This window comes from Eumetopias jubatus, unplaced genomic scaffold (assembly GCF_037043125.1).
Source record: "Eumetopias jubatus isolate StellerSeaLion01/CBP00866 unplaced genomic scaffold, mEumJub1_p1.0 scaffold_3, whole genome shotgun sequence".
Taxonomy (NCBI): Eukaryota; Metazoa; Chordata; class Mammalia; order Carnivora; family Otariidae; genus Eumetopias; species Eumetopias jubatus.
In genome coordinates this window covers 149117115-149143206 of record NW_028274809.1, presented here as the reverse complement: position 1 = coordinate 149143206, position 26092 = coordinate 149117115, and the positions used below count along the sequence as shown (strand labels likewise).

The window sequence follows — 26092 nt, the reverse complement described above, 5'->3', positions numbered from 1 at the left end:
CAAAAATTTATTTATTTGTTTTTACACCTCCTCACAGGTACTGGAGTTCTGCCTTCTCTCCAGACATGTACTTCTGTATATCCATGTGGTATATTAGAAATATGTATTTGGTCATTTTCCAGTTTCCTGGTATAGAGCTCCTAAAACCTCTAGAATTTCTTAAGTGATAAAAGTGTTTTTTTGTGTGCTAATGAGATGACTCAGGCAGGTGGGGGGTGGGGGGGAGGAACCTAGATAGCTCCCAGATGGGAGTCTGGTCACCAGAGGCCAACAAGCATGTGATTAGAGGGTTAGAATTATCAGCCTACCCTCTGACCTCCAGGAAAAGGGAAAAGGGGCTGGAGATAGAGCTGAGTCACCAATGATGGCTCATTTGATCAGTCATGCCTGTGTCATGAAGCTTCAGTAAGAACTCTGAAACAATGAGGCTGAGGAGGCTGGGGTATATTCATAGAAGCTATGGACACTCTGTACCATCTCCCCACCCCCATTCTTTGTTGCATGCATAGCTTCCCTTTGGCTGTTCCTGAATTGCATCCTTTATGATAAAACTGTAATAGCAGGCATAGTGCTTTCCTGAGTTCTGGAAAACATTAAATGATGGAAAATAAGTGGGGGGAGGGGCATGGAAACCCCTGACTCTGTAGCCAGTTAGTCAGAAGTGTGGGTTATGGGTGGTCCCTGGGTCTTGTGATTGTCTTCTGAAGTGAGTCTTGTGGGGCTGAGGCCTTAAACTCCATGGGGTCTGCATTAACTCCAGGTACTTAGTGTCAGAATTGAAGTGGAAGACTACCCAATTTGTGTCCACGAATTGGAGGATTGACAGGTATTGGAATGTTGTATTAGGTGTCAGAAAAAAAAAAAAATCCAACTGTGTTCCTTCCCAGTGTTTGCCTTGTGCTTTTTGTTACATTGGAGTCCCTTAAACTTTTATTTGTCCTTTCTGTAGGTATTTCCCAAATATGTGTATGTATAATAAATTGGATTAGTGGACTAACAGTATTTTAAGCATGTGATTTTGTTCCACGGTGTATTAACACATGAAGTTTCATTTAAAAAATAAGGTAGCATGTCTGTCTGTCATCCAGCCATCCGTCCAGAATGCTTACATCTAGTCCCCTGAGTTTGGCCATATGTGGATTACTTACGATAGCATGAGGCAAGATTATACAAAAAGACAGTCATTGTGTGAAAGCCACATCTATGTACTTAAACACTGTTATAGATAGGTAGCAGTTGTAAAAATAAAACCTACTCTGTAGAGCAAAACAGTTAAAACTCTGAAAAACAAACTGAGGGTTCTAGAGGGTGGGGGGGGATGGGTTAGCCTGGTGATGGGTATTAAAGAGGGCACATTCTGCGTGGAGCACTGGGTGTTATGCACAAACAATGAATCATGGAACACTACATCAAAAACTAATGACGTAATGTATGGTGATTAACATAACAATAAAAAAATATAAAAAAATGAAGTCTGGAATTTAATTGCCTGAGGTCGAATTCTGACCTCACTACTTTTAGTTGTTTGACTTTTACTCACTCTAGTTTTGTTATCTGTAAAATGGGATAATAGCAATATCTATTTCATGATTATCTTGTGAGGATTTTAAAAATTAATGGAAGATTCAGGGCACCTGGGTGGCTCAGTTGGTTAAGCGTCTGCCTTCGGTTCAGGTCATGATCCCAGGGTCCTAGGATCGAGCCGTACATCGGGCTCCCTGCTCAGCAGGGGAGTCTACTTCTCCCTCTCCCTCTGTGTTTCTCTCTCTCTCTCTCTCATAAATAAATAAATCTTTGAAAATATTAATGGAAGCTGCTTAAGACAGGACCTCAGGATACTCGGTACATTTGAGCCACTACTACTGTTATCCCTACTACTACCATTACGACTTTCGCTAATATTATACTAATAGGCTTGTTTTGAACCTGATTTACAGCATAAAGTGGCTGTACAGCTTATAAACTCTTCTGAGCACATATTTACTCAAAATGATTTTATGTGTTTTTGAACTTGTATTAATGAGAAGTTTCACAGTTTCAGGAAGTATAAAAGTGAACCACCTGTAAGATTTCTTAAGAAATGATAGAGGAAATGCTAATGAAATATTAGACAAGAGGTCAAATAGACTAGGAGAGCAAAGGGAATCTCTTCTTGTAGTGCAGATAGAGAACTTTGAAAGAAACAAACAAAAAATGGGAAATGAGAAGAGTAAATGAAACACCCCAGGCCTGATTAAATAGATGTCTTTGTTGTGAATAATTGACAAACAGACATAAAATTGAAACAGCATAGCATAGGAGCCATGGGTTACCATCATGAGCAATGCACAGTGAGATTTGGGCACTTGAGTTAAATAAATTGAAATAATTAATGCACTAAATGCTGATAGAAATATTTTATGTACTCTTTTTTTTGTTATTGCCTAAATGTAACACTGACAGGGAAAACATGAGTAGCACAAAACTAATGATAAAATATACACCTAATATAACTTCAAAATGGCTTCACTACAGTGGGAGCCAGAGGTTAAAATGTCATCACTCTGGGCGCAAACTACTATATGTGGCTGTCTGAAAAGTTCATTTGTTGGCCTCGTTGAACATTGGCGCCTGGGTGGTTCAGTCGGTTAAGCATCTGACTCTTGATTTCGTCTCAGGTCATGGTCTCGGAGTCCTGAGATTAGGTTCCCTGCTCAGCAGGGAGTCTGCTTCTCTGCCCTTCCCCCTGCCCTCTACTCAGGCATGTGTGCATGTGTGCTCTCTCTCTCTCTCTCTCTCAAACGAATTAAAAAAAAATGTATCTGAAAATTAGCCAGCTAATTGATTTTACAACAAAATATGTTAAAGTTTTATTAAAAGCTATTAATATGTTAGAATAGCAAATGTTATTTTGTATACAGCTAGTTTAAAAAACAAAACTCCATGTTCTTACACAGCATTGTTTTTTTTTTTTTTAAGATTTTATTTATTTATTTGAGAGAGAGAGAGAGAGAAACAGCATGAGAGGGGAGAAGGTCAGAGGGAGAAGCAGGCTCCCCGCTGAGCCGGGAGCCCAATGTGGGACTTGATCCCAGGACTCCGGGATCATGACCTGAGCCAAAGGCAGTCGCTTAACCAACTGAGCCACCCAGACTCCCCTTACACAGCATTGTTTATCATGCTTCCCTTCTATTCCATTTTATTGAACCAAGACTAAAAATATGTATATATTTTTAACTCAGTCCCATTTTATTGGGCACTTAGGTTGCTTTCAAAGGGATTCCCATTCTTACAGGTGAAACCTGACCTGTATCCATTCCTCAGGATTAATTGGAAGCCTAAACATGATAGTGTACTTAGAATTAGTATACGCATTTTTACACATTATTTCATATAGTTCTCAGTAATGGGAAGTAAAAGAAAAAAAGTTTTAGCCAAAATTCATCTGAACCCCAAATTTGGTTTGGGTCACTATATCTTTATATATTGTTAATTTTTTTCCTTGATGTCATCTAAAATTATGCATAGATTTTAGGAAGTGATTCTTCAACGTCCTGCTGGGTGACGAGTACATTCTGATAGAGCCTTAGTGCCCTCTCTACCATTTGTTCCTTCATGTGCATTGTGAGAGAAACTCCCCGTGAAGGAAGGGAAATTGTTATTAAATAATAAACACAGATTGTGCTCAGGGTACCAGTAAAAAAAAAATGTGACATTTGTTCCATGTATTGCTCAAGTAGCTTCTGATACCTTTTCATTCCTGTTATAGATTAGCTTGGACAATAGAACACACTTTTCCTTGTCTTTTCCACATATTCATTGTTTCCTCTCGAGAGATCATGATTTTGAAAAATGTTAAAATTGTGTTAAAATGGGTTTAATGTTTAAGAGTCTCTATTTGCTCCTCTTTTTCTGAATAGACTGATTATTTTGTAGTGTAGAGGTCAAGGGCTCTAATTTTATACAAAACTCTATTAAAAGTGGTTTGTTCATGTGAGCATTTCCTCATGATTTCATTTTTTTAAATATGAAATTTCCTTTAGTTTTGCATTTGAAAATCTAAAGCTTTAAAAGAAGTGAAATTTATCTTTAGTAGAATTTTACTTTATTATTGTAAGGTTTTGCACAAATGTTTTGTTCCTAGAATGTTTTACCTTTTATATATTATAATTTTGTCCTTTCAAGGCATTTAATATACTTTCTTTCAGTCTCTGTAGAAACGCTGGAAAAGAATTTGAAGCAGATGGGAAGGCAGCTTCAACAGCTTGAGAAAGATTTGGAAACCTTTCCCCCTCCTGAGGACTTGCATGATAAGTTTGTGACAAAGATGTCCATATCCTTCTGATATCTAAATAACTTAAGTCACTAGTCAACTAGAGTTAGAATTTATTTAATGTTGTAGGTTTATTTGCATAACCAGTGGTTATTCTATAGTGCCAAATAGCAGTTTAACTTTCGCCTTCTTGTGGGGAAGTTTATCAGTGTGTTTACCTATCATGAATAATACAGAAATGTATTCTGCTTTCAATTCTTTTTTTTTTTAAATATCAATTTGGATATTTTCTCTCATCTTTTCCCTTCCATTTGTCCTGTTTCCTTCTGATGTTCATGGTAAATTGAAAGGATGTGAAAACTCAGTTTGAGGAAGTTTGAATCATGATGTGATTTAGATACTTTTGAAATGTTTCAGGAGGGAAACAAAGATTTTATAGACTGGTGTGACTAGTCAGCTTAATTTCAAGGGTTGGTATAAAAAATTGTGTTCCAGAAACTTTAATATTTCCTTTAGAAATACTGCCTGATTCCAAAATCAAAATGGAATTTGTCATGATCACTACTTGTATAGGTCTTCTCCAAACCCAAAATAAGATCTGTGTGTGTGTGTGTATCTGTGTGTGTAAATGAGACTTGTGTCCTGCTTAATTTAAGGTTTCTTTTGAATTCGATTATCTTTTGTTTCACTGACTTTGTGGTTTAGTCTCTAATGAGTAATTGAAGTAATAAACTTTTTTTTAATTTCCTGAAATGAATGTTGAGTTGCTTTGCAAACCATTGTGTGAGATTAGAGACTGATATCTTTTGTGTTATAATAAAGTATTACTACTATGCATTATTAAAATCCCATATGGACCTCAATTTTATATGAAAGGATAACCCATTTCCAATGAGCTCTTATAAATAGACACTCCTAATATTTTAAACTGAGATACTTGAAATAAAATAACTACTTTTCCTCTTTCCATATCTGCTCCCCTGAGATTTAGCAAATCACAAAATTATTATTTGGTTTGTCATAGAGTTTATTGTATATGCTTTCAGCTTAATTGTGAATTAGTTCAATTTTTAACTTTCTTCATTGTCTCTTTTGGGATATATCATAAAAATGCACTCCAGCAACAATCAATTCAGGCTAATGTGTTTGTTTCCTTTCATATCTTCCCTACCCATTCAGTTTCTTTTATTAGGTAGGGCACCATTATCACTACATTTGAGAAGGTTTTTTTTTTTTTTTATGTGAAATCTGTATTTACCCATCAAAAGAATACTTTCGCAGCACCTTCTCATTTGGCAAAGTATGCTTTTTAAAACTAAATTTGTTATTGCAGAGTTACGTTAGCTTCATCATCCTTAGCTTTTTCCCCCCTCAATCATTTTATCATGTTAAAATATTCATATGTGACAGTTTATTTTAATCATTAAGCACTGTTAATTGAAGTACTTCCATTGTTCCCTATAGAGAGAACGCATTTTAGAAAAGGGTTCGCTTGCATACAGTTTCTGGTAATACACTGTGAGCTTACTAATTAGGAGGCTCAGGTTTCTGGAACCTATAACCCAAGATAAATTCCTGAGCTTGGCATGAAGGTGGTAGAATCCTGCTCAGCAGACAATTCCAGGACGTATCCATACTTGTATTCATATGACACGAGAAGCTGAATGATGTCGGCTTCTTGAAAGGTATGCAGCTCATAAAAAGCAACCAGCAGGAAATCAGAAACAGGAAGGATGATGCTTTGTTGGAAACAATTTTTCATTCTGAGTACAATTATACTCCATGGACAAGAAAGCTACTACATCCTGTCGCTAAATATCACAACCTAGAAGCCTCTAATGAACTGATTAGCATTCATGTATCTCTTGGAAGTCAGATATATGAACAGTTGGTGCACTTTGCTATTGACACAGCTTATAATCATAAATATTCTTTGCTGAGATTAGATTGCACTCGTTTGCTTTTCATCTCGGTTAGACATACTACTTTCAAAGTAATTAAATTCATTCTTTGCAGAGCTTTGTTTACTTTAATTAGGACTGACAACAAGTCACATTTTGAATAATAAATGGATTTATATAGATCTTATTAAAATGGTAAATTGTGAGCTTCTTATCAGATCTTAGAAAGTGAAAGAATTCGGAAACTAAAATGCACAATGAATAAAAATGTATTTAACTAAAGTTTGGGTTATTAACGCTCAAACTTTATGTTTTAAGTTTTAGTGCTTATTAGTTGAAACACATGTCAAATTGTTTGGTTCATCAACCAATTCTGAAAGAACATGTGTGTATTATCTAACTTTAGGGATATATTTTTACAAGTAGATATTTAAACAATCATGACTTAGTAACTTAAATAATCCGTTAATTGAATTGTTTTAAATTATAATGATAGAATTTTGTTATATGAACTTTCACTATTAGCATTCAATTATAGTATATTGTAATTCTTCCAGTGCGTGCTTTTTATTCACATAGACTACTGAGTATAAAAATATGAGTTTAGTACATCCTTTAAAATGCATGTACAATTATTTCATATATTCACATTGACTTTTTAGTAGTAATTATGTTACTTTCCAATTGCTACGCCTGGGTCAGAAATATAATTGGAGTTGACTATTTCCACTGTAAATATTTGCTTGAAAAATGTGGGACACGAATTTGAGGCAGGTCCATCAACATAGTTGCATGCAAACTATTGCATGTGAAGTATCCACATTTAGCTCTTATATGTGAGAAAATTAGGAAAATGCCAGGATTTGTGTCATGTAGTGCCTGTTCATTTCTTTTGAACTTTAGATTCTAGAATACTAGAATTTTAAGGAAAATAACAGATTCTAGAGCATTGCCCTTAAAGTTCTTCTTGCCCAGGATTTACCTTTTCTTCTCTTCCTACGCCATCTCCTGAGTTTCTTAGAAAAAAATCATTTTGCCAGACATTTATATATTTTCATATTCGTCACAACTTATGTTATAATCACTTGGCTTTTTCCCATGTTATAGTCTTTAAATTTCTTCACTGCAGTCCTACTTTATTTTACATACTTTTTTTTTCTTGCTCTCGTATGTAGCAACGTGTTAGGCACTTTTTAAATTATTATGTAGATGCTAAAACTATTCCAATAAATTCCTTGAAAGACTTAGGTCTTATATCTGTATTCCACACTGTGTAAAACACAGCATCTTTTGGATAAAGGAATTCAGTACATTTCTATTTAATTAAACAGTGGTTAGAAAGTAAAATCGAGGAACTGGACCTGTGAAATGTAATATGTATAATATGTGTCCATTTGCAAGAGTGGGAGTTTGGGTAATTGGGTGATTTGTAGTAGCAGATTTTTCTCTCGAATTTCCCCCTCCCTCCCTCCCTCCCTCTTTTCCTTCCTTCCTTCCTTCCTTCCTCGTCTTCCATTTACATTCTTAACAAAGTTTTAAAACTTGGATTAAAATATCCTTCTCCTCATCCAAATTGGTAATGAACTTTTCCTTCCCTGAGGTCTCACTGTGCTACAGCTACAGCACTTGGGGTGCTCACGGCTCTTTTATAGTTACAGTCTAGTTTTTCCAGGCAATGTCACTCACCTTAGCCACAACTTCCCCAACAACCCAACGTAAACTAGCCTCTCTGAGTCTGTATAATATCACACACTTTTATTTTCAGCATCATACTTATCACTCTCTCTCATGCATTTACTTCTTTTCTCTGTGCCACTCTACAGAATGTATGTTTCATAAAAGCAGGGATTCTGCCTACCTCGTTAACTAGTGTTTTCTCTATTGCCCAGAAGAGTGGAATGCAGTGGAGCTTAGTGAATACTTACCGAATGGCTGGCTGGCTGCCTGGCTAGCTGGATCCTGAGTACTTAAGAAGATCTATAAAATGTATTAGACATAGAGGACGGATTGAAGCTGGTCCTTATAAGCTGTGTTAATGGAAGTACTAGATATCCTTGTTGGGGGAAGCACAATAATCAGGGCAGGACATGAGACTGAATGTGAAATGTATTTGTGCTGGGTGGTTTCACCATCTCTTAATGAGAGAATAGCCCATCAGTAATGATGTAGAGTGCTTCATTAATGTGACCATTTATTCTGTCCTATCAGACAATCATTTTAAACTGAAAATTAATTTGACTATTTCCAAAATTGTTTCTGTTCAATCACAATTTTACCATTCTTGCGGGTAATTCCAGTTATTCAAAGCTCCACTCATTCCTTTGGGAACAAATTGTTTCATAGATAACAATGATAAGAAAATGAACTTAGAAAGCTTTCTAGCTATTAAAACAAGACCATGTCATTTCCATGGTTTTGGCTCTTGGATTTCTTTCCTATCACATCTTTTTAGTTTATATAGAATTGTAGTGTTTTTATTAAGAATGTTCAGGTGGGCGCCTGGGTGGCTCAGTCAGTTAAGCAACTGACTCTTGATTTTGGCTCAGGTCATGATCTGATCTCTTGTGAGACTGAGTCCTGTGTTGGGCTCTGTGCTTGGTGTGGAGCCTGCTTAAGATTCTCTTTCTTGGGGCACCTGGGTGGAGTAGTCAGTTAAGCACCTAATTCTTGCTTTCAGCTCAGGTCTGATCTCAGGGTCATGAGATGGAGCCACACGTCAGACACCGCACCCAGTGGGGAGTCTGCTTGAGTTTCCCTGTCCCTCTCCCTCTGCCCCTGCACGCCCCCTCCTCAAATAAATAAGTAAATCTTCAAAAAAAAAAAAAAAAAAACCTCCCTCCCTCCCTCGTCCCCCCCTGCCCATGCACTTTCCTCTCTTGCTGTCTCCAAAAAAAAAAAAAAGTGCTCAGGTATATTTCTAATATTTTATTAACTTGTGATTACTACCTGAAAATCTTAAGAAGTGTTATTGGATAATACTTACAGTTTTATTTTAACCTGTTGACCAAATTGATTTTTTTTTTTTTAGTATTTTATTTGAGAAAGAGCGTGCACAAGCCGGGGGTGGTAGTGGGGGGAGAAGCAGCAATGGGAGAGGGAGAAGCAAGCAACCCGCTGAGCAGGGAGCCTGATGTGGGGCTCGATGCCAGGACCCTGGGATCATGATCTGAGCTGAAGGCAAATTTGCTTAACTAACTGAGCCACTCAGGAGCCCCAACCAAACTGATTCTTGAGAATGGGCATATTCCCAGGTATTAGGATAAAATTGCTAATATTTGTGAAGTGCCTATTATTAAAATGCAAAGCCTTACCATGCAGTGAGGGGGAAGAAAAGGAGTAGCTTTAGGACCGTACAATTAGAAACACCCCCTAAAGTAGTATACTTAGTGTGTTGTCCAGCACAACTACTTTTCAGGGACTCTATTAGCCCTTAATGTTACATCCAAATTGTATGTGTGTGAATGCATAGATGTGCAATTTTTTGAATGGAAGTTCCATGGCTTTCATCGCACTTTTGAGGAGGCCTGTTACCCTTGCCACCAAAGTTTAAGAATGATGGCACACTAGGGGAAAATGAATAATTGGTGCCAATGCAGCGGCAGGCAAGTAGACTTAATGCAGCCAAGCAGATGGAACAGGGCATCTACAGAAGGGGCTGACCATCAGAGGTGACCATCCTCTAGAAATGTGGCAGGAGCAAAGCACGAGTAGGGAATTGGACTAGAAGGAAAAACTCTGTTCCAGCAGAATACAATGGATTACAAATGCTGTGTGTTCAGTGGAACGAACTTATAGCCGTAGAGATGAGAGAAGAAGGCTTTGTGGAAGAGGAAGAATTGAAGGAAACTTTGAATGATAGGTTTGGACAAGCAAAGGCAGAAAATAGTTTCTCTTTTAGACAAGAGTTGAGGATATATAAATAATCCATATGGATATAGTCTGTATCTGGGACATAATTTTAGGTGAGAGTTATAGATTGAATAAATAAGCCAGTGTTGATTTCTGACCTTACTATATAAATGAAGGAATGATTATTTCACATTACAAATGAATCACCATATGGTCCATTTAATGTTAGTTCCTGAATGTGTTTCAAATGTGGTTTTTTAATTTACATAAATTCACTTTATACTATTTCATGAATATGGATATTTCCTTAGACAAAGTGATTGGAAATCTGTCCCGTGTGACTGTATTGTTACAATTTCTTGTGATTTTGTGATTTGAGTAATTATACAAAATCTTTTGTTATTTAAGCATTAAGAAATGATACCACACACAAATTCATCAACCACTCATCAACCACTGCTACTATTCTGATCTAGATATAGAAAATATAAGGGAGCATTTTGCTCTTCAGATGAATATAATAGCCACAGAAAGATCTATAGATTTTCTTAAGGTTGTTAAAAAATACCAACTCTTGCATTAGAATCCAGACTTCCTATGTTCTAGTTTGTTCTTTCTTTCCTAAAATACTATATATAAAAGTAAGAAGAGCATTGTATGGCAGGGAAAGGCAGAAAAAGGAACTAGCATAGAAGGGTAGTAGGTGATCTGTGGTCTCACCCTAGACATGGGTACAAGTGAGCTTGATTGACTGGGATGCCTTTCCTTTTGGGGAGCTTGGGTTCCAATTGGTAGAAATTTTCCATGCCCCTTGGATTTCACCGCCCATCTGGCAGCAGGGCTGCCTCTTTCTCTCTCAAAATAAAGGGCCCAGATCAGTTTCCTTATTTTATCTTCCACTGGAGGATACTCTGATCAGAGGAATCATATCTTTTGAAATTGTGGAAAATCTTTCCTTTAGGTTATAAACATTCCATGTTTGGTTTTCTTTTCTTGGTCTGAATCTAGTTATTCTTATTACTGGCTTTTTAAAAAATTATGCTAATATCTTTATTTTCTTACATTAGAGGCAGTAAGATGGCTTTGATAACCTTAATTCTATGTGTTCCGTTTCTTTAAAAGTCCCAGTTTAAAGGAGCCATAGAGGATTGTGAATGATACTCTTAGCAGTCATCTTTTTAGAATGACGTATGGTATATGTAACCGCGTTAGTGATTTGTCACACTACAAAGGAAATGCTATGGTTTGTTTAAAAAATGTTTTCTAATGCCATCACTACATTCTCACTGTTAGTCTTCTGAAAATCAGTGTGCTTTGAATTGTGTTGTCATAATAAATGGGAAAAGAACATTTCTGTATGTGCAGGTGTATGTGCCAGATCATAATTGAAAACATGCAATGCATAGAATATATGTACCAATTTTCCAAAGGAGAGTTAAAACATGAAGTTACATAATATTTGAAGTTTCTGATGTAACTCTTAAAATATTTTTGGATTGATCTTAGAAACTTAAAGCTTAAAATGAGTAAGTGGTCAATAAAAATACTAAGTGATTACATTTACTACTAAGTGCTATTCATTTCTCTAAGAACTTTGCATTATTAACTCATTTAGCCCTCACAACAGCCCTGTAAAATGGGTGGTATTCTCATTCCCCAGTTTACAGTTGAGGAAATTGTAGCACAGAGAGAATAAGGCACTTGCCCATAGCCATCTACCTCCAGGTGTAAGAGCCTGATATTGACCCCAGTTGTCCAACTTAACCTGTATGTTCAGTGCCCATGTAGTTGATTTCAGTATCATCGAAATTACTCAGTTTCAGCTACTGAGCTATAATTTAAATCATATGCATGATCTGAATAACATAGATACACAAATTGGAAGTAGAATTTCCTTAAACTCAATTGTAAAAGAAAAATATTAAATAAATATTTCTTTTCTGGTAACTGTGACACAGTTAAGAGATTGAATTTAAGATTTCACCACTGTACAGGATAGATTGAGTTACAAGAACAGTGAGCTGTTAGAGGTAGTTTTGGCATTTTGGACTCACGGGTTTGTTTATTTTTTCTAAAACATTGTAAGTTTCTGGATCCCTTAACTATAACATACAGCTTTGTTATCAGTGCAAAAGAACAATATGAGAAACTTTTTAAGTTACATGAAAATATGGAGAAGTCATACCAGAGTATGTTGGGATACTACGCCATTGATGTGAAGAAGATGTCTGTGGAAGACTTTTTAAATGACTTGAATAACTTCAGAACCACATTCATGGTATGTTAAAAATTTTAATTTGTTTTTTGAAAAGGTGTCTGTGTCAGTACTATCGCGTCGATTATTACTTTAGTCTCATTACTTTATTACACTCCTGTTGTCTGTAGTAAAATAAAATCTACCTTCCCTGATGTTGAAAGTTAGCTTTAAAAATTTTAGATTTTAACACTATTGAGAAATATGCGGTTTGTTCTCTTTTTGGCCTTCCCAACATTAAGCTGTAATCGGAAATTTTGATTGAAAATGTGACAAATTCTGAAGTTTTTCATAAAGACTCCCCTCCTGGCCAATTATGGAACACTTTTGTAATATGTTTTTGGCTATGAATTTGTTTCTTTATACTTAAGCTCAGTTTGTATTTTTGTGGTATAATTTTACCAAATTCCATGAAGCTTTTATGAAGCCTTCCCCCCCTTTTCTTTTCTTCATGCATTGTACAATAAGCTACCTGTGATTTGCCTTTGAATGGATTTTACATTCCTAGGGTTTCCTTTAGATACTTTAATAGGGAGGTCAGGTCTTTGATGTGGAATCCTTTCATTTAGGCATTAAAAAGATCTTTTGAAAAGTATTAGCTGATTAGATGAGAAAAAAAACCACACACATATTAAAGTGAGAAAGCATTGTTGCCTCCCTGGGGAAACTGGTGATACATTTCTGCAACAAAAAATTATGTTATTCTTAATAGATGGGTAAGTCATTTCTCTATTTCAGCAAATGTTTGTGGGGATTAAAAAGTTTTGAAGGGTAAAGAAAAAAGCTTGAATTTTAAAGAAGTGGTTCTTTTTACTCTCAGGAAAAATTTATTGCTGAATTTATTGGACTTGGTTATAATCACTTGGTTATGAGATAGTCCTTTAATAAAAACTCAGTACTTTAAACTATTCTACAATAAATACACACATTTGCTCATAGCTTTAGTTTTTTCCCTTCACAGGTTCAAAATGATTCTTTAGTTGTTCACTACCAGAAGTGGAAGAAGTGGATTTGATTGATAAATACATGCCTATATGTGTGATATATTATACAGTATATTTAACTTTTGTATCTTACGAGGCAACATGGCTTAGTGGAAGTAGCATAGGTTTTTGAGTCTGGGAGAGCTAGGTTTAGACTCCACACTAGTTATGTGACTGTGAACTGATGTAACCTTCCTGAGCCTCAGTTTCCATATATATAAATAGAAGTATTAATTCCTTTCTCATAAGAGTGTTTATTAAACCAGCTAATATATATTAAGTTATATATATATAATATTATCACAGCTCCTTGCACATGGTAGTTTTTTAATAAATTAGTGTGCAGTGAAGGATTAACTTAGTAGTCTTGAGGTATTTCAACCCTGCATATTTCAAAGAAAATACTAGCCCTCCACTGGCTCCTGGGAGATTACCTGTAAGCCCGTGGAATACCCTGTCTCATAAGGATGTTTTTGTATGCCTGGGGCCTTGGACCAAACTATAGATAGGTGTTGCTTGAAATGTGATTTATGGTGAGTACCTGTTCTTGTTCACCTGAAGCCCTGGAGTGCACTGTTCAGTTTCTTCTCTATAGGAGGCTAGGGGCTGAGTAGCTAAGGTTGTCCATGTGGAAGGTCCATGCCTATGTGACTGACCTTCCCAATAAAAACTCTTGACACCAAGGCATGGGAGAGTTCCCTTGGTTGGCAGTACTTCATATGTGTTGTCACGCATCATTGCTAGAATAATGGAATTCCTCTGGGAAAAGTTCATGGTGATTTTAATCTGTGCCCTTTCACAGTAATAAACTGTAACCATGAGTACAAGAGCTTTTCTGGGTTCTGAGTCCTTCCATCAAATTATCAAACCAGTGGGTGGTCTTGGGGACCCCCGACACAATTATGCATAAAAGTATAAAATAGATATATGAACTAATAACACCTATCATAGTGAGTGTTCCGTGAACCAGATATTCTTCCAAATGCTTTATGTATGTTATTTCAGTCAATCTTCATAATAGTTTTCCAACTAGCACTGTTACCATCCCTCTGTGGCACAAAGATGGAACGTATCTGGCTTAAGAATGTATCTGGCTTAATGTCATTTAGCTATAAAATGGTAGAACTAGGATTTGAACCCATACAGTCTTCCTCCAAGAGCCTGTACAATTAAATGCTATGTAGTGCTCCTTCTCACGTTTTATAACTTGTGTTCTATTTTACAAATAAGAACACTGGCATAGGAAGGGTTTTCTAATGAAACCAAGGCTGTACTTTTTTTTAAGCATTTAGATTGACATTTGAATCAAGTCTAATTCCCAATTTTCCTAAGATCTGGTAGGATTGGAGGGCTTTGGGCATTCTGGGGGTAACTTGGTCATTGTGTTACTAAGTGGTGGGCAGAGGGAGAAAGTGTTTGAATGGAGAAGCATTCAAAAGAGGGGGGTAATAGAGTGACAGTTACACTTTGTCTATTTCAGAGTTCACATGGGTCCTAGAAGTAGAAGCTGTCACACACGCATATGCACATTGTACTGAATTAACCTTATTAGAGCTAAATATAAAAAATTATTTAAATAATTTGGAGAGGAAATTTTCTTTTGGGTAAAAATAGACACAAAGATGACTGTAAGGGAAGTGGTTATATCAAGGTAGTGAAATTTGGCACACAAATTTTATTCTTTCTTCCTTTCTGGTAAATATGGTTATGCTGCTTGAATTTTAGACAGTGTATGTTTAAAAAAGATGACAGTGTCAATATTGGCAAAAATTTTTGACAAATGTTTTGTTTTCTCAAATTCTCCTGATCTCTTATGTTGCTATTTAATTCCACACTATTCAACTTTGAAAATCTAGTTAACCTCACTGAATCAGTTTGAAAATTTTAGCAACAGATGTAGAACTTTAATGTGTTGAAAGTCTGTTCTGGAAAAGCATATCAATACAATCTCTTTTTGAGAAAATACTGGTAAGATATGTTTATATTGTTACTTCATCCACTGGTATTTAGGAATACTCCTGGTCATGAATGAGCAAATTTTACCATTAAAGTGGAGGTCCATTTTGTATTACATACATGGAGTTGGAACCACTGTCCTCATTCCATACCTCCCCTCCCCCCCAAAAAAAAAAAACTATGGCAGTTTTCCATGGAATGTTTTCTCCCAAGTTCAGATCATTCTGCTCATGGTTCCCTATACCTGGAGCATTCTGTCCATATTTTGCCCAGCAAAATTACTATACTCATCCTTCTGCTCTCTGCTGAGACTTCACTTCATCTGTTTAGACCTGTGACTATCTTACTTACCTTTGTTTCTCTAGTGTAATTCATGGCATTTATCTATTACCCAACAAACAGATAAGTTTGTTGAGTAATAGATAATCTCATCTACAATGGGGGCCAGGATTTAATAGCTAATACATATAGTGCTAGCAAGTGCCAGGTACCCCATTCATTCATTTAACCCTAACAGTAACCAGATGTGGTATCCATACTGTTGTTGTTCTGATTTTACAGATGAGAAAACTGAGGCTTAGAGAGATTGTGACTTGCCAGCAATTGACGGAGCTGAGGGGCTAACCCAGAGGGTCTTGTACCAGTCTATGCCATATATGGCTGAACTCTATTAATTCCTATTAAATATAGCAATTACATTTAAATGGCTAACAGAGCTAATCTGAAACTTAATACCTCCCCAAAATAAAAATGTGGCCCCTTTTATTTTTAATAGTGATCGGTTTGTGAATAATTTACCCAAAAATATTTATATTTTAGAATTGCCCCAGAATTTATTCTTAAGCAATTAAAGTCTGGCTCATTTCTATTTAAAGCCCTTTACTATACCTTTTACCAACCCCTATAATGGGTACCAGAGTTACTAAGATTTTTTAACTACTTTGTTTAGATGTAGCTGTCCAGGTTTTTTTTTTTTTTTTTTTCTTCTCCTTTCCTTTCTGAGAGCCCCTACCCAATAGCTAAAGGAATATCTGTTCTAGACTGCTGCCTCAAGCCGTGTAGACCAACGGAGAAAAGTGCCATAATCACATAACTTACTCTGAGGAGCACCTGCTCATTGTGCAGCTTACCTCACCTCTTTTCGCCTTGGAGATTCTCAAGTGGCAATTAATTTGTTGTTGTTTTAATGATCTACTCTAGGTAGATGGTTTCTATTTAGAACTACTGATCAGTTTCCAAGAGATAGGGAGTAAGTTTCCATTGTCATCTTATTTAGCTTTATTTTTATTACCATCTTCAACAAGATGAATCCAGAAACAGCTGCCACCAATCGAGTGCCTTCTTCTTGCTAGACTCCACACTAGATGCTTTACGCGTGTCCTCCAACTTTGTCTTCCCAGTGTTCTCCTGAGGGACAGAATGTCACCTGTGTGGTAACTGTGGGGTAGAGAATCTCAGTGCCTTTGCAGAAGGCTTCAGAATTGGTAGGGGCTAGTATTTGAATGGAAGCCTGCCTGACTCCAAAGCCTGTACTTTTGAAAATATTTCCAAGTAGACTGGTGCTCAGAGTTTGGGAGAATTGTTAAAATGTGATTTTTAAGGGCATTTTTGATAACTTACTAGAAGGAATCAGCACAAGACCTACTTTATTTCTTCATTCCTTGATAGAATAGCTTTCTGTCTACATTGATGTGTTCATGGTAGAAGAATGTGTGCTGGTCTGGTTCTATTTCAAAACATAAGATGTTCTCTTTTAAAATGAGAGGATTATTAACATACACCAAGGCTGGGGTGAGGATGGGTAAAGAGTCAGCACCTTTCTGTAATAGATTTTTGTTTCCTGTAGGACTCATGGGAACCATGGAGTTCACATTGGAGATACTAGGTGGGAATATTTGACCCCACACTGTAGGCTCAGTACATCAGTGTCCTCCCAGGCATCAGGCTTCATCAAGTGAGGTTCATGCCTTCAGTTGTATAGTGTTGTAGAACAATAATCATCGTTTTCCACTCATGATTGGCTTTAGGCACATTGTTACATGCAATTACCAATGTACCCATTACTCACAGAGGTGATGCTTCTACAGGATGAATTGAGCCCATTATGGAACTCTTGTTGGCTTTTACTAGGACCCTCCACCCCCTGCCTTTATCCTACCTAACAGCTATAGCATGTTCATGTTGGTCCTTTGAGTTTAAACCTAATTTTCATGTGTCTCATTGGGCCCTGTGGCCTTGAAGCATGATGTTTGTCCTGGCCCCACTTCTCACTTGTATTAGAGAATTTTGCTCAAAGTGCCTTCACTCACACCTGAAGTATGCGGTCTCTTCTTTAACATTTTCATTTCTTATCTTGGTGATGCTTTCCTTTTTCGTCATTGAAAGTTGTTTTGCTATTCTCTTTCTTTAACCAGAATTATTAGCACAGTGCAACAACACTCTTAACTCCTTAAGCAAATTTCCTCTGACACCTTGTTTATTTTATTTAACAACTTCATCTTAGAGAAATACTTCTGAAGGCTTCCCCTCCTGGGTCTCCTTTGTTATTTGTTTCCTTATAGGTAGCATGTTTGAAAACAATTTTCCTACCAAATTATACTTATTAAGAATATGGCATTTTTCTGTGTATTTGAAGTATAATTGATACACCATGTTACATTAGTTTCAGGTGTAAGACATCCAGCACCTCTCTACATTATGCTGTGCTCACAAGTTAGCTACCATGTAACAATGACTAACAGAATGTCATTGACTATATACCCCATGCTGTATCTTTTGTCCCCGTGACCTCTTCATTCCATAACTGGAAGCCTGTATCTCCCACTTCCCTTCACCTATTTTGCCCATCCTCCCAGCCCCCTCCCCTCTGACAGCCACCAGTGTGTTCTCTTTATTTACAGATCTCTTTCTGTCAATTTTCTGTTTGATAAGACATATGTAACCCCCGTGATGACCGTCTGAGTTTACTATTTCATATATTCCCATACAGAATTGGCATGATTACACTTAAAGAAGTCAGACTTTTTTGGTTCGTGTAGTTCCTTTTCTGAGCACATGAACATTTTCTGTAGGGATTGTAAAGTACAGAAAAAGATCACTGGACATCCTTCTTTGTCATTTCTCAGACCTGCATATCTGGGCACCCCACTTTCAGGTTAGGATTTTGAGGGTGAGAAAAACAATCCCTGCCTTAAAAGGGATTTCTTATGCATACACAAGAGGTGGGGTAGCCTCTCTTAGGCTTTTTCTTTCTTTTTCGGGCACTGGGTTTGGGTGTATGTGCTGAACTTTGCAGTTTTTCTTGTCCCTAAAGTCCAATCAGTTCCTCCCTAAACTTCCTTCCCCGCATACATACCTCCCATCTGAATTGTGTAATGACAGTCACAGAGGAAGAATTCACTCTCATGTCTTCAAATCTTAAGTGATTTATGAACTTGGCCTATGGGAAGCCTCACCCTTGCTGCTTGTTTTTCAGAGTGGTATTTTGCCATCTGCCTTATTTTGGGGAAGACGGCCGTGGCTGAGAGTGTGTGCTCTGGCATCAGAGCACCCAGGCTGTTAGAACTATGGGCAAGTTACTTAACCTTACTGAGCCTGTTTTCTGCTAAAAATACCATGTGTTCCTTAGGGGTGTTCTGTATTGAAGATCAAATGACATGATGAACATGCACCCTCAAAACAAGTTAACTGTCTACAAAGAATAGAAGTAATTTTCACCTTTGCCATTTTATTACAACAGGATCGGTATTTTAAGTATTGTGTCCCTTTTTTATTTTATGCTTCCACATAGATATTTTGAACTAAATAAATAACATTTTTCATCAATAGCTCTGTGTTTAGATTACTTCTATAATTTTGTTAAAGTTATGTTTCATCCTGTTGAAGATCCATCATTCATGCTACTTGAAGACTTTAAGTTAATTTTTGGTTCATACAGTTGAAATACACTGTGTAGTGAACAAATATGAAATCAGTTATAACTCATTTACTCTTGCTGCATGAGTTGATCAAATACAATTTATTCTTCTACTGAATACTGAGATTAAAGTAGTGATTTGCCAAACAAAAATGAAATCATCCAATGAGGGGATATTTTTAGTATAAAATTTTCTTGGTAAAGAGGACAACCAGAACAGAACTGATTATTTAAATTTACTATTTTAAATAATTTTTAATTAAATATTTTAAATAAAATTATTTAAATTTGATGCTTGTCAACATTAAATGTCATTTCTGATGACCATTGTATGGACTGAGTAGCTGACCAACAGGAACTCTGAAGCACTAAGCCTTTCCTGTGTGCTCCTTAAATCTTGTAGATTGACTCATGATATTATCAGAGCAATGAAAAGCATGTAAAAGTCCCATGGTTTGATGTTGAGCCCACTTGTGTAATTATTGTAGGGAATATCTTCTCTCCTTGCTTGTTCTGGTGAGTTTACAGCTTAAAAAATGTTTTTAGTTGGCAGTATTGCTATTCTGAGATCATACTGGGAGGTATAAAGCTCCAAACCTAGAACAAAACAAACATTTTAACTATAGGACGTTTTCTTTATATCCTGTAGCATCTGATTTTTTAAGGAATTAGAGCTATACCAGGTGCTGAATATTTTGGGTGTACAACCTTGAAAATAATTCTGATATGTTCTAGTCTTTACTTTTTTAGCCTTTTCACAGTCAGAACACAGCTAGACTAATTGACTTAAATTTTCTCTTTACTGATAGGGTTTATTCTTACTGTGCCTTACTCAGTGGGGTTACAAGTCCATCTGACGACAGGTTCTATATGATTAAATGACTGGTAATTTGTACTTCCCTTTTACTTTTTAAATATTTTGTTCACTGAAATAATATTAGCAAAAGGTAAAGACTGGATTATTCTAATAAAAAGATAAGGTCAACTGTTAGTGGAGGGAAAATAAATAAAATAATACATAATAATAAATATATTAACCCATGTAATTGAAAAGACAACATTAAACTAGGAGACCACAAACAAAAATGAATAAAATGGCATGCTCTTTATACATCAGATATACTGGTCCTCTACGTTCTGAACGAGAGAGAGTGCACACACTGTTGACTTAAGGCTACTTTTAATGTTATGTTTTAAACATTACCAGGTTTACATGGAATGTTGTAGGCCTTTAGTTGGATGTTTTCCTTGAAGAGGTGATTAGTCGTAGCTCAAAAACAAACAAACAACACTATCCTATCACCAAGCCTATCTTTAAGCACTATACTCCATGACTACCGTCTTGGGCCTAGCTGTGCCTTTATCTAAGCCTCACAATTGTGGGATAAAAAGAGTATTTTTATACCACTATATCACTTCAGAGCACAAAGGGAGAAAACACACTTAATGGAAAATCAGGTTGTACTTTGGGAAATCATAATTGTGACTCTTCCGTACTTTTTCTGTTAAAGAAGTTGTAGAATAGGTTGAACTATCTCATTTATTTGAGAATTTTGCAAAATGTGTAAGAGACTCGCCAACAAACTAATTGGCGTTCTATAGGAGTTATATAGGCTCAATATTGTTAAGTCCCTGATAGGCTTATAGGTAATTTGCTGTTTCATCTGAAACTGATTTTACCAAAAAGAGCAACTTGAAGCTGAAATAGTTTAATCATCAGCACCTGCACATTCTTGGGGACATTCTCAAAGGATAGTTTCCCATTTTCATAAGTTTCATGGTCATGAAAAGTTCAACTAATAACACCTTATATTGAATGTTAAGATGATGAATTGTTTGTGCCAGTTTATACTATGAAATACTCTCCTATTCTCATTGATAGCATTTCATCATTGAATTTGGTAATAGCAGAGAAATTAATTTTTACTATCATTCTAGATTCCTCTCTAAAGCATCTACTTATAACTACTGCAAATAGGGATTTCTAGGAATAACTCATTTTCCACACAGTAGTTATATTCCATTGTTTGGTTTTGTTTTGGTTTTCTTTTTCTTTTTTTTTTTTTTTTTTTGCATGTGGGGGAAATTTTGTATTTAGTTACAAAAGAAAATCTTGATGGAAAATGGACAAATAGGTCACAAATGTTTTATATTTGTAAAGACTTTTGTGACTGGTATTAATTATAAGAAAAATTATTCTTTTGTGTTTCAGTTTTTCTCTTATAAAATAAGACTAATACATTTGACAAGAAAAGGTATATTTGGAATATAAACTATTAAGCTTTTTTGGAAGGAGGCAATATGCACATTGATTTTTTTAAATTTTGCTTTTGAGGAAAAAAATGAATTGTGTCATTGGGCACATTTTTAAGTTAATCTATCAAAAATGTCTAATTTCAAAAGCAAGCAGTACTTTGGAGGAGAACTACTTTAGGAAACTAAACTCTTTCAGAATAAAATCTCAAAGTATATTAGATTTAGAAGTATTAAAAACAGTGTATCTATGTATGAAAATATAAACATATAAATTTTTAGTGGTAAATAGCTAGACTTGAGAACAAGAGTATATCTTGCCTCCCATATTTAATTCACCTCTGTACCTTCCCTACCAAGTAATCCAGCTGTATTAGATGTATGCTTTGGAGGAACTTCCTATCGAGTCAGTGTATGGTCATATTCCACCATCTCTGAATGGAAAACATTTATATTCCTATATATAAAGGGACTATGAAAATTGACACTCCCCCATACGCTTGATAGAAGCATATATAATCAATGCAGGCTAGAAAGTGGCTCTTGCATGAATTGTTGCTGGATAAATAATTGTGTGGGGCATTTCACCAATGATATAGTAATGGAAATAATATAAATTAGTAATATTACTGTTATTAATAATTGCTGCATTTATTTAGGTTTTACTGTGTGCCAGGCACTTAATTCTTAAAATATTACCATAAAGTAGGTGTTATTTTGCCCATTTTACAGAAGAGGAAACTGAAACACAAGACTTTAGATCTCTTCCTCCTAATGATGTTACCGCCTTTCTAAGAAGCAATAATAAACAGATTTTTTAAAAAATCATTTCTGAAAGTAATGAAATGTCATACTTAACTGTATTTTTTATGACATTCTTGATTGTCCAGTCAACTCACTTACTTGAGTGAGTGCCCAGGACCTTATATGGCTGTTCAGTGTTAAATTGTTTACCTTTGGATCCTAAAACACACATGTATAAGTTACCCAGAAATATCTATAGTGTATAAGAATTGCCACATTATACAAAAGTGTTTAAGAAATAAAGATCTATGTGTTGGTCAGCCTTCTATAAGAAGCTACTTGTGAGAATTTTCTCACAATATAATAGAGATTCAAAGATCAGTTCTACCACAGTACAACAGATATTTTTTTTTTTTAAAGATTTTATTTATTTGAGAGAGAGCACCAGAGGCAAGAGGGTCAGAGGGAGAAGCAGACTCCCTGCTGAGCAAGGAGCCCGATGTGGGATGTGATCCCGGGACTCCAGGATCATGACCTGAGCCGAAGGCAGTCGCTTAACCAACTGAGCCACTCAGGCGCCCTACAAGAGATATTTTAAAACATGGCTGTCTTGTGAGAAAGTTGGGGAAATCTTCAAGGGCAAAGGGTTGTTTTTCTGAACATTTCTCTGTTAAAGGATCTCCCAAAGCAGGGATTACCTAACCGTTTAATGGGCCAGATGTTAACACTGCTCAGCTCTGCAGTAGCAGTGTAAAAGCCATCATAGATGGTATGTAAATGAGGGGGTGTGGCTATGTCCAATACAACTATTTGCAAAAACTGCTGGCCAAGCCACGAATGTAGCTTGCTGACCCCTCCTCTAAAGGATGTATTTGAAGAAGCAACGTTGTTTTCTTCAGAAAGAAAGAATTGAGAGACAAGAAGGTATACCTACTATGAAACCAAATATAAAGAAAGTATACAATAAAATGTCTAACTTGTTTTATAGAAAAGGAGTTACAGAGCTTAACTCCTGGACAGAATTGTGAAATGAATTGAACAAGGTGCTTGGAGTTCAGGTGTTTTATCCTTTCTGTATTGTTCAAAGGAGAAGAAGGAAGATAAAGCTATCAGTGACCTTGCAGGTCTTGTTAAATTAATTTGTGTGAGGGGTGCCTGGGTGGCTCAGTCGTTAATTGGCTGCCTTTGGCTTAGGTCATGATCCCGGGGTCCTGGGATCGAGCCCCGCATTGGGTTCTCTGCTTGGCGGGAGGCCTGCTTCTCCCTCTCCCGCTCCCCCTGCTTGTGTTCCCTCTCTTGCTGTCTCTCTCTCTCTTTCTCTCTGTTGAATAGATGGATAAAATCTTTAAAAGAAATTAATTTGTGTGATAAAATTACAAGGATAACCAGTAAAAGGATAGATGTATCCAGTATACATTTCAAACCACAGAGGGAGAAATGGACCAAGAAAGACATACAAAGAAAATAAATAAGGCACATAAAGGAGGACCAATAAAAGGATTAATATAAGGTTGTAGAAAGAAATATTTTATAAATCATAATAAAAGTTTTAGAAGACTAAGATTGGATAAACAGAACATAGCCTTATGCTGTTTGATACCTACCTATAACCCAAGTATGTGGAAAAGTTTGAAATAACAGAACAGTTAATGGATACAATATTAATCAAAAGAAAATGGGAAACTGTGTCGATAACAGACAAAATAGACTTATGACAAGGGAATGTTACTTCATGATAGAAAGCATAATTCATCAGAAAGATACAATTCAAAAACTGGCATGAGCGTAATAACATAGCACCAAAACAGACATGTAAAAATTTATAATTTCTAGAAATAACTTGACAGATTTAGCATTATATTGGGAAACTTCAACAAAGTTCTCTAATTGATATATCATTAAAGATATGGGAGCTTTAAACAATTCAATTAATAGAGTTGATTTGATTAATATAGAAAGAACCCAACTCAACAATTAGAGTACACTTCTCAGTCATAAGTGGCACTGTTATCAAAGTAATCACATACTAGAGACCATGAATGAAATCTTGATAAGTTTCTAAGCTGCATCTTTCTTCATTAACTACTGTAATATGCAGTTAGCAATAAACTTTGAAAAAGGGATGAAATTTTAAAACCTCTATTTTGAAAATTCTAAAATTACATGAAATAACTCATGTTAAGGAAGAAATCATAGAGAAAAATTAGACCTTATTGAAAATACTCCAGAATTTATGGAATGCAGTGATAGTGGTATAAAGAAATTTATACCGTGTTTATGTTAAAAAATTGGAATGACTGAATATTAAAGTAAGCATCTGACCTCAGAGGTTAAAAAGGAATTGTATAATTTTAGAAAAAATAAGAAAATAAAGGAATGAAGGAAAAAGGACTTAAGAGAATTTTTGAAAAGCCGAATTGTCATTATTCTGAAAAGACAATTAGGGGGCGCCTGGGTGGCTCAGTCAGTTAAACGTCTGCCTTCAGCTCTGGTCAGGATCTCAGGGTCCTGGGATGGAGCCCCACGTCGGGCTCCCTGCTCAGCAGGGAGTCTGCTTCTCCCTCTCCCTCTGCTGTTCCCCCTGCTTGTACTCTCTCTGTCAAATAAATAAATAAAATCTTAAAAAAAAATTAGATAAATTTCTGAAAAGATTAATCAAGGAAAAGGAAATATTGATATAACAAGGATTATAATTACAGATGCAGAAGATGGTAAAAAGAGACAAGCATACTATAAAATTTGTAGGCCAGAATTAGGTTGATGAAATAGGTAAGTTCCTAGAAAAATTACTACATATTAAAGCTACTTTAAAAGAAAAAGCTTGAATAAGCCTGTAACTAATTTTTTAATGACTTATTTAGAATCTTTGAACAAATTAAATAGTTGGCCCAAAAAGTTTTACAGATGAGTTTTACCAAATTTAATGAAACGATTATTCTAAACTGATAGAATATAAATACATAGGCATAATGACCAAATGTTCAAAAAAATAAATGCTTCCTGTCCAAGTTGAGTTTATCCCAGAAATAAAAGTGTGGTTTAATATTAGAATATCCATTAATATAATTCACTGCATTAAGACTTTAAATAGATTGAGGAAGACATTTGATGAAATTCAACGTGTGTTCAGATTTTAAAAACAACAATAAACCAGTCAAACCCTCTACGCCTAAGTAGAAAACTAGCGACAAAGAGAACCCTCTTAATCTAATAATGGGAATTTAACTCCTGCAGTATGATAAAACAAGAAAGAAATACAAAGTAGAAAATTTGATAAGTAACCATCCATTATGGTTGTCTATGAATAATATGAAAAGGAAGCCACAAGAAGATTATTGGAAATAAATTTTATCAATGGAATATATAAAAAGGTGTATTAGTTCCAAAACATTAGAAATCATAATTTTTTTAAAGGCACCATTTACAAGAACAATAGAAAATACAAAGAATAAATCTAACATAAACTAAGACGTCGATGGAAAAAGTGTATTTTTTTCCAAGACTTTAAAAAGGCCCAAGTTAATGGAGAGCCACATTATCTTTATAAATAGACTCATTATTATAAAGATACCAATCTTATCTAAATCTGCAGAATCAGAGCAATTCTGTTCAAAATCCTAATAGGCCTTTTCAAAAACTTCAGTAAGTTTGCTCTGAAAAATAGGTGACTGAGTGAAGACAATTCTAAAGAAGAAAAATCAGGCATAAGCTATTAATACTTAGGACAGTGTTATTGATGTAAACAGGGATATATTGACCAGATGGACTGAAATAGCCCCCAACAACAGCACATATATGGCCACTTCAAAGCCAAAAGAGATGGCCTTTGCCAATCAGTGGGCAAAGGCTGGGTTAGTTGTGAAAAGTTATGGTCAACTCTTCATAGAAAAAAGTAAATAGGGTCTCCACCTCACACCATTCAAAAACATTGATTTCAGATAACGTAGGTACTAAAATATGAATAGCATCATTGAAACTTTAAGA

At 35.7% G+C, this 26092-nt stretch overlaps 1 protein-coding gene across 1 annotated transcript in view; it reads left to right on the top strand.

Annotated features, from left to right (window-relative positions):
- DIAPH3 (diaphanous related formin 3) overlaps nt 1-26092 on the top strand; it is a 482025-nt gene that overhangs the window by 287028 nt on the left and 168905 nt on the right. The window contains exons 22-23 of the mRNA XM_028105625.2: nt 4188-4312; nt 12116-12280. Of these exons, the coding sequence (XP_027961426.1) occupies nt 4188-4312; nt 12116-12280 (290 nt within the window). The remainder of the gene's footprint in view (nt 1-4187; nt 4313-12115; nt 12281-26092) is intronic.